The sequence below is a fragment of the Cupressus sempervirens genome, chromosome 7 (genome assembly GCF_028749045.1).
Source record: "Cupressus sempervirens isolate cs-2001-9-10 chromosome 7, ASM2874904v1, whole genome shotgun sequence".
NCBI lineage: Eukaryota > Viridiplantae > Streptophyta > Pinopsida > Cupressales > Cupressaceae > Cupressus > Cupressus sempervirens.
This window is the reverse complement of record NC_143124.1, coordinates 768,225,352-768,235,376: the sequence shown is the minus strand read 5'-3', so window position 1 is coordinate 768,235,376 and position 10,025 is coordinate 768,225,352. Positions and strand designations below refer to the sequence as shown.

The window sequence follows — 10,025 nt, the reverse complement described above, 5'->3', positions numbered from 1 at the left end:
GCCTAAATAAAACAACATTATTATAAGCATCAACTATGAATTGTAGCTATCATAAAAATAAAAATAATAATTATTATAACTAATGCCTTTCATTTTACACCTTTTTTATATTTAGATTTTTAATTAAAATAATAATAATTTTATGTACCTTTCATTTTACAAATATTTTTAGATCTTGAATGATATTAATAGTTTTTTATTAAGTTATATAAAAAATATATATTTCATTTTCATCACACAATATCATAATGAATTAATCAATTGAAAATAATTAATTTTTAAAAAAAAATTACAAATATTATTTTTTCAATTTTAATTATTTAAATAAAAATAATATTATAGTATATAATAATAATATTAAAATTATAATTTTTGTAATTTTATAATTTTACTTTTATACAATAACAAATTAAACAATATCATAACATAATTAATTTTATAATTAATCCAATTAAAGGTCAACATTATTTTGAGTAATCAAATTTAAACTTCATATTATTGTATGTTTCAATGTTCTATATGTATTGTAAGTTTATGTCGTCAATAATTGTATTATTCTTAAGTTATGTCATAGTTACATTTTTAGAAGTCACTAAAATCAATTGAACAAAGAAAAAATATTTTTAATAATTTATTCATTTCTCCTAAATTCTTATTTAAAAAAATAAAACATAATCATGAATAATACTTTTAAAGCAAAATAATACATAAACCTTACATCAACATGAGCTATACCCAGTCCTATTGGAATAGCCATTCTAATTCCCAATATGCGATCCTATTCTCCATTCCTATACCTGCAACGAAAGGAGCCATGTACCTACAAATGACGAGGCCTAGTGTATCTCTTCATCATGTTGTCTGTCTAAACACTTTTGAGGGGTTTTTATATTTTTAATTATAAAGAACTCATTCGTACGAAGTAAATGACTAATCTCACCGTCTGGAAGCAGGCTGAATTAATCCCAAAAAAATCTAAATACAATCACAGAACGAAAGAAGTTTTTATAAAGAACTACAATTGAAGCAGATTGAGTTTCGCCATTTCAAAGAAAATGTCTCATGAAAGATGAAGATTATAATGAAATGATTTGATTTTTATTATATGGCAGATCTCAAATATAACAAGAATGCCGGTTCGTGAATCTTTGAGGAAGATTGAAAACTTCGCACTCTCCAACTGCTTCCCAAAATAATATTTTTATTTCCGTTGTTCATTTTGAACTATTTCCAGGGAAGTCAATTCCTCACAGTACTATTTCCACTGATTTTAAAAGAAGACAATATTTTCCTGAACGAGAAGTCCACAATAGGACTCGCCCAAATCCATTTACTGCCAAAAAAAATCAGTTTACAAACGATATTTGTGGAATGACAATGGACAATTTTTATACAAGAGGGGAACGAGGATGAGAATGGAAGAGATTTAACAGAAACATTAATCAGTTATTCCCCATATTCTTGGAAAACTTTGATATCAGATCTTAAAATTAGGGTTTCGGAGAAGAGGATAAAGGATGTTCCAAATCAAGATCAGATCCATCTCCAGCACCGCCTCCAATCCAAAGCCCTGCTTTAATGGCGAATCTAATAGTCTTCTCCACAGCCCCTATTTTGCAGGTATTCCCTCTGAACTGCCCATTTCCAGAATTTTTATAAGCTTGAACACAGTCAAGCAGAGCCTGATTGCATTTTTTGCTGAAATAGTGAGAACTGCCAACGCATTTATCATGAATCATACAACACCTGTCAAGCTCGTCACAAGGAGTTTCCCCTGCACATCCTGTGTAAAATATTCCACAGTATTTCCCATACCTTAAAAGCGGTGCTTCTGCCATTACAATAAAACATCAGTAAATATCAGGGGCAGTTTCAATCATTAATTATATAAATGGGACACCCTGTTTACAGTAAATTCTAAAACCATCACCTTTACAGAAATTGGATTTGCATCTTGTACTGCATTTCCCCTGCAATAACACGAACCCAAAATAAATAAATTTAAAACAACTTCATTTTCTTTTTCCTGTGAATCTACCTGATAAATGGGTAAGCGAGGAATGAATACCCATGTGAGGGCATAACAAGATGTAGATGAAAGCACAATCAAGAATATCATATGAAGAAACTGCGATCTGATTGCCGCCATTGATATCAATTTTGGGAGCTTGATATTGATTGGTGTAAAATTATAAAATTTGGGGTTTCTCCAATAACAATTGAATTTCGTTGATTTAGATTAAAACCGTTATAACCGCCCTCAGAAGAGCACTGCGGATCCTGGGAGGCTTCTCTCTCTCTTCTCGTCATTTTGAATCTTAATCTCCCCTTATCTAATATAAATTTGATTACCTTTTTAAAAAAAGATTCTTTAAATCTATCTATGCTAGTTTCTGTTCACTTATTTATTTATGGTGTGGACATTACTTCTCCCAGTGGCACCTAGTCCAGTCATTTTCTGCTATCATATATATATATATATGACAAATGAATGCTACAAGATCAACTCAGGTGCCGTATCAGGTGAGTGTGTTGTAATTAATTTATTATTATTATTTATTAAGTACGATTGCAAATAGATTCAAACCCAAGACTTCTATGATAAAAAAATTTATTTTTGTCATAATTTATTTCCATCTAACATTTCTCTATTTACATAACAAATATAAACTTACTTAAAATTTTATAGGTAATATCCATTTTATAATATATATAAATTTTTCAATTTAATATCATAAGTTTTATATTTTATTTTTTTGCACAAAATAGTTAGAACAGCATAAAGTACTAGCTATATATACCTCTATATATATTACGCCGAGATTAATCGTTCTCGAGGCGCCTATTTTTATTTAATCCCAAAGTTATTTTAATCGAAGTTGAGATTAATGAAAATAAAAATAGGCGCCTCGAGAACGATTAATCTCGGCGTAATATATATAGAGGTATATATAGCTAGTGGTAGTCGCGGCGCAATAGGAAAAATATTTACTTTTTATTTTTTATTTTGATAAGGTTACTATAAAATTGTTAATTAATTTTTAATTAGAGTTGTATGAAGTTAGTATTAAATTATGCTTCAAAATATTTTTAAAAATTTAATATAAGGAGTTTAATATAGATTAAAAATATATTTTTTATTTTTGGGATATTGTAATGTAAAATGTTATAGTCATACATAGATATATGGTTAGGGACAAAGTTACCATTATAGTTGATGTTAACCTTAGGGATAGAATTAGGGTTAGGGTTAGCATTAGAGTTAGGGTTAGGGTTTGAGCTATGGTTAAGGTTAGGGATAGAGTTATGGTTATGGTTATTGATAGAGTTATGGTTATGGTTTAGATTAGAGTTATGTTTATGCTTAAGGTTAGGGTTAATGTTATGGTCATGGTTAAGGTTAGGGTTAGAGTTATGGTTATGATTAGGGTTAGTGTTAGGGTTATAGTAAGGCTAACGTTAGGGTTAGGGTTAAGGTTTGAGTCAAGGTTAAGGTTAGAGTTTAAAGGGTTAGGGTTTGAGTTAGGATCAAAATTAAGGTTAGGGTTAAGGTTAGAGTCCAATTATGGTAGAGTCAAATCCAAAGTTAGAGTTATGCTCATGGTTAAGGCTAGGGTCAGACTTATGCTTATAGTTAGGGTTAGGGATAGGGTTAGAATCCAATTATGGTAGAGTTAGAATTAGGGTTAGAGTTAGGGGTAGAGTTATGCTTATGGTTAATGTTAGGTTTAGAGTAATGCTCATGGTTAAGGTTAGGGTTAGAGTCATCATTATGGTTATGGTTAGGGTTATAGTGGGGATAGGGTTAGGGATAGGGTTTGAGTCAAATATATCTTTTAATTTAATATAAAGAATTTAATTTAGATAAATTTTTTTTTTTTTTTGGGATATTGTAATGTAAAATGTTATAGTCATACGTAGATATATGGTTAGGGACAAAGTTAACATTACAGTTAATGTTAACCTCAGGGATAGAATTAGGGTTAGGGTTAGCATTAGGTTTAGGGTTGGAGTTAGGGTTAGGGTTTGAGCTATGGTTAAGGTCAAGGATAGAATTATGGTTATGGTTATCATTAGAGTTATGGTTAAGGTTCAGATTAGAGTTATGTTTATGGTTAAGGTTAGGGTTAGAGTTATGGCCATGGTTAAGGTTAGGGTTAGAGTTATGGTTATGGTTATGATTAGGGTTAGGGTTATAGTAAGGCCAGGGTTAGGGTTAGGGTTAAGGTTTGAATCAAGGTTAAGGTTAGAGTTAGGGTTAGGGTTTGAGTTAGGATCAAAATTAAGGTTAGGGTTAGGGTTAGTGTCCAATTATGGTAGAGTCAGATCTAGAGTTAGAGTTATGCTCATGGTTAAGGCTAGGGTTATGCTCATGGTTAAGGCTAGTGTTAGAGGAAGGGTTATATTTAGAAGTTTTCTTATGGTCACAGTTATATTTAGGAGGGGAGTAAGGGTTGGGATTTTAGATTATATTTATTATTATATAAGGTGCCCTATATAATAATATGTATATTCCCACCGTCATGGATAAGGTTAGGGAAAGAAGTAGGACCATGGTTATTAGTGTTACATTTAGAATTTCATTTAGGAGGGCATTGTGTGCTATTTTTTCCCCCTATTCAACCCATCACTGATGTCTGATCTGAGAGACCTTAAATGGGATAGGTTCTTTGCAGAGGGTTAACATCGCTAAATTTGGCGGCTAACATTTTGTGTTGGCTCGATTTCTTCATTGACCACGCTGGATCATTTTTTCTTGGTTGGGTTGATTCATGCTGCGAGATTCGATAACTCTTATTTCTTCGCGAGCTATCTTCCCATCTTCCCAAAAGTGCAAGATGTTGCCATGCATTCCCATTCTAACTTTTCTTTATATGCTAGTGTCTTCGAAACACTCTAAAGCCTAGAATTGCACAAGATGCTACCATGCATCTCCATTCTGATGCATCGTCATGCTACATTGTTTCTTCAATTCTCTGAAGCCCAAAATTGCATCATGCTACCACGCATTGCCTTTCCAACATTTCCTCACTCCACAATTCTTTCATGAGTCTTTGAGACCCAAAATTGTGCCACATGGAGGGGGTTCACACCTTTTGTGCTATCTTCTTCGTTTGTTGGGAGGAATCTCTTCACTACATCTTACATTGGAAATAAAGCCAATCTTGATCGACGAATGTGACTTAATCCTTCATTGGGAGGAGTTTCCTTGTTGCATCTTAGTCATCCTTTTTGAGGGGAGAATCTACATCAACGGTTGTGATTTAATCCTTCATTGGTGAGGATTCACGATGCATCTATGCCGTCTATTTCGAGAGGAAGACCTTCATCGATGACCATCATTCATTTTTGGGGAAACCAAATTCCCCCTTGGAATCAACCTTGCATTTTTTGTGGAAGGTTAAGACATCATGTTATCTCTTTTCATAGTTTTTTGCTAGCAACATGAATGTCTTTCCTCTTCTTTCCATGAGTCTCCATTCTAGCGCTTCCTTACGCTGCATTGTTTCTGCAATGCTCTAAAGCCCAAAATTGCGTCATGCTACTACATGTCACCTTTCTGACATTTCCTCACTCTGTAGTGCTTTCACGAGGCTCCAAGACCCAGAATTGTGCCATGTAGTGGGGGTCCCCACCTTTTGTGCTATGGTTACAATTTAGATTTTAGGGTTATGGTTAGTATCAAGGTCAATTCTAGAGTTTATAGAATATTTAGAGTTAAGATTAGGGATTAAATATACATGAGGGTTAGCATTGGATTGTATGATAATTAAAGTTAGGATTATAGTTAGATATATCATTTAGATTAGGTTTTAGTCAGGGTTTAATTAGACTTAAGATTAGGGTGAGGATCAAGGTGAAGTCTATATTAGGGTTCATATCATGGTAGGATTGAAACTAATGTTAGGGTTAACATTGAAATTATGATTAGGGGTAAGGTGAAGATTTATATTTGGTCATGATTGTGGTTTGTGCTAGGATTAGGTTCTAAGCTATTATTAATTTTATGATTGTACCTTTAGGGTTAGGGTTTTGTTTAAGTTTATGATTATGGTTACAACTATGGTTTATGGTTCAAGTTTAAAGTTGGGAATGTGATTAGGATCAGGGATTAGTAAATTTTTTAAGAGTTCGGTTATAGGTTTACACCATGGTTAGGACCTTGGGACTGGATTTAGAGTTTAATATCATGGTTATCCATATAGGTAGGTTTAGGATTTTGATCAATATTTTGGAGTTTGTTTTTACATTATGGTTAAGGGTTAGATTTTAGGGTTAGGACTATAACCAATATTAGTGTGTAGGTTTTTGGTTTAGATTATGGTTTGGACTAAGATTTTCGTTATGATTAGAGTTTAGAATATCAATAGGGATATGTTTTAGTGCTATAATTATAGTTTAATGTTGGATTATAGTTATATTGTACATCATTGTTGGGGCTAGGGCTAAGGTAGGGGTTGTTGTTAGGGTTAACTAAGGATGACAATTAGGATGGTTTATCTTTTCAAGTAGAAAAAAAAACTCATATTGATTCAAAAACAAAGAATTTATACTTCGAAAATATTTTTCTATGTCATAATAGATTCATTTATTTTAATTATTGTATTAGTTAATTAGTTGTTTGATGTTTCAAAGTAAACATGGCTTATTTTATTTAAATTTAAATAATATTATTGTTTTGAATTGAATTTAGCTTAATTGTTAATGATCATATTTATATTTCTAATATTAACTCCAATTTGATAAAGGACCAAATATATTTTTGGTATTTTTGTAAACAAACTTGCTTAACACTTCCCTATTTCAAAGTTAATAAAATATCATTTCTATTGTCTTAGATTTGAGAGTAAGTATATTAAATAAGTAATAATAAATGAACATTATGATTAATATATTTCTAAAATAAAAATATATTACTTAAAAACTTGTTTACTTTAGATGAATAAAGTACTCATTTACTTGTAAATTTTAAAAATAGAAATTAATCTACATATATATAAAATATTTATTCTTTTTCCTATTTGCATACAAATTAATTAAAATCTAAACTTTAATCTACATAAATATTTTTAAAATATATATCCATCAATAAATAGTTTAGAATAAAGTCAAATCTAAAAATTAGACACATATAGAATCTTTTTAATTTCTATATACATGTTTTTCTAATTTATTTCTACAAACATGCAACTGATATTTCTATTATCCATTTTTTTCCATTTAAAAAAAATCTAGATGTAAATAGAATTTTTTTAGATGCATGCAATCTTTCTAATTTTTTCTACATACATATATTAACATTTCTATTTTATATTTTGTTTTTACATTATGGTTATTTCAATCAAAATATGTAGATGTAAATAGAATTCTTTTCAAAAAGATTTATTTAAATTTAAATAATATTATTGTTTTGAACTGAATTTAGCTTAATTGTTAATGATCATATTTATATTTCTAATATTAACTCCAATTTGATCAAAGACCAAATATATTTTTGGTATTTTTGTAAACGAACTTGCTTAACACTTCCCTATTTCAAAGTTAATAAAATATCATTTCTATTGTCTTAGATTTGAGAGTAAGTATATTAAATAAGTAATAATAAATGAACATTATGATTAATATATTTCTAAAATAAAAATATATTACTTAAAAACTTGTTTACTTTAAATGAATAAAGTACTCATTTACTTGTAAATTTTAAAAATAGAAATTAATCTACATATATATAAAATATTTATTCTTTTTCCTATTTGCATACAAATTAATTAAAATCTAAACTTTAAACTACATAAATATTTTTAAAATATATTTCCATCAATAATTAGTTTAGAATAAAGTAAAATCTAAAAATTAGACACATATAGAATCTTTTTAATTTCTAGATACATGTTTTTCTAATTTATTTCTACAAACATGCAACTGATATTTCTATTATCCATTTTTTTCCATTCTAAAAAAATCTAGATGTAAATAGAAATTTTTTAGATGCATGCAATCTTTCTAATTTTTTCTACATACATATATTAACATTTCTATTTTATATTTTGTTTTTACATTATGGTTATTTCAATCAAAATATCTAGATGTAAATAGAATTCTTTTCAAAAAATCTAGATGTATATAGAATTCTTTTAATTTTTTACATACATAAAATCTTTCTAATTTTTTTCTACATACATAAAAGAATAATTTCTATTTTCTATTTTTTATTTTCTATTTAAAAAAAAAAGCTATCATAACGATTGATAAAAAAATTGATTGCATATGCATTCTTTATTTTGTGCACTAAACGCACAAAATAAACTATATAGATTAAAACTTCCTGTGCTGGGCATGAGAATATACAATAGAAATATCAGTTAGCAAGAATAGTCGGCCATAAGCAATCAAATCTGCCTTGCCACTGGAAATAGCTTCGTTACCATCATCCCGATCATAACCCCCTGTAGCCAAAAATGTTCCCTTGAATGCTGTTCTTATGGGAATCAGGCTCTTTTCACTCGCTATTGTCGTTTGCGAATTATCAATCTTGGGCTCAAAGAAATGAGCGTACAATATCTTATATTTATTCAGAGCCTCTGCCATGTGAAGTCCCAGTGCCTCTGGATTTGAGTCATACGCTTCTGCATGATCCGAAAATGGAGAAAGCCGAATTCCCACATGCTCTGCTCCGATTTCCTCCACCACTGCTTCCACAACTTCAAGTGCAAATCTGCAACGATTCTTCAATGTTTTGCCATAGCCATCTGTTCGATCATTCACGCTATCCTTCATGAACTGGTCCACAAGGTACCCATGCGCCCCATGGATCTCAACACCATCAAACCCTGTTCGTAAAAGGACTAATTATGTCAACAAAAGGAACATTCTCTTCTTCAAACCAAGATAGATCAGAATAAAAAAACATGCCTGCATCTATTGCATTCCTGGCAGCATTTCGAAAATCAGCAACTATATTGGAAATTTCCTCTGTTTTCAGAGGCCGGGGAGGAAAGAAATCTGCCACATCCTTTCGATTCGGAAGAGGGATCTTTCCAGAGATTGGTTTGCTTGTGGAGGAAACTGGAGATTGGCCATTAGGCTGATAATCTGCATTCCAATGCACCCATTAAATACACAATACACTGTTTGTTGTGGAGGAGAGCCAACCAAATTGAAATTAATTAAAATTGAAATCTAAATCAAAGTAGAATATTATAACTAATTTTGAATTTCAATTTACATCTACATCTAAATCTAAATGAAAATGTAAATAAAAAATAGAAATCTCACCTGCAAAAATGTTACTCCAAAACTTCAATTTACTCCTATTCAAAAACTCCAATCTAATCCTCCAATAACCTCCACCTCTTCCTTCCTGCAAAAACATAAAATGAAAATGAAATGAGGAGCCTTGGTTTTATAACTTCTGAGAGGCTCCTCATATCCCCCAACAGACGTCTCTTCACATTCCACGAATTTGTTTCAAATTCCCCCACTCCCCGCAAAAAAAAAGCATGAATGTGCATGCAAAATTATATTTAACAAAAAAAAAAATCATATTGAAATTATTTCGCCCCTATTTTTTCGGGTCCTACTTTTTCGGGCCCTACTTTTTCGGGCCTATTATTTCGGCCTCCATTTGGCTTCCTATTATTTCGGCCAGCTATTATTTCGGAAATTCCTTTTTAATATTTAATTTGAAAGTTTGCAACTGCTCCCAATTCTTTTTTATTGACAGGAATCTTGGCATATTCTCGTGCTGAGCATTTGTGCTGCCATTGTATAGAACGCCTCTCGGCGTAATTATTAATACAAATATAACTTCTCTCCGAAATTATCGAATAATGGGCAAGTATATCATGTGGCTTTTTAAACGGCAAATGTTGTTTTCACCGTTTAGACGCTTTATTCTGAATTAATAAAATTAAATTGTAAAAAAACCCACGGACGGAAAGAAGTTTTATTAAACAATTTAAGAAGATTTCGAGGTTTATAATGAAATGATTTTTTTTGGGTTATCGCGCCTACTTTCCTTCTCT

The 10,025-nt window shown here is 30.7% G+C and overlaps 1 protein-coding gene and 1 pseudogene across 1 annotated transcript; both read right to left on the bottom strand.

Annotated features, from left to right (window-relative positions):
- Positions 1-1,076: 1,076 nt before the first annotated feature.
- Positions 1,077-2,290, bottom strand: LOC149549571 (phospholipase A2-alpha-like). Its single transcript, XM_089794930.1, has 3 exons — positions 2,069-2,290; positions 1,931-1,970; positions 1,077-1,831 (listed from the first exon to the last, which is right to left on the bottom strand). The coding sequence occupies exons 1-3, from the start codon at positions 2,147-2,149 to the stop codon at positions 1,491-1,493; spliced, it is 462 nt and encodes a 153-aa protein (XP_089651056.1). The 5' UTR covers positions 2,150-2,290; the 3' UTR covers positions 1,077-1,490.
- A 6,026-nt stretch (positions 2,291-8,316) lies between these two features.
- Positions 8,317-9,103, bottom strand: LOC149549570 (putative 12-oxophytodienoate reductase 11 pseudogene; annotated as a pseudogene).
- Between the last annotated feature and the right edge of the window lie 922 nt (positions 9,104-10,025).

What these genes read in the sequence shown, in the direction of transcription:
- LOC149549571 (XM_089794930.1), bottom strand. Translation starts at nt 2,149, where the DNA reads ATGGCGGCAATCAGATCGCAGTTTCTTCATATGATATTCTTGATTGTG. An exon ending in CTTGTTATGCCCTCACATGG is followed by an intron (nt 1,971 to 2,068) that starts GTATTCATTCCT and finishes GTGTTATTGCAG; the next exon opens with GGGAAATGCAGTACAAGATG. An exon ending in CAAATCCAATTTCTGTAAAG is followed by an intron (nt 1,832 to 1,930) that starts GTGATGGTTTTA and finishes TTGTAATGGCAG; the next exon opens with AAGCACCGCTTTTAAGGTAT.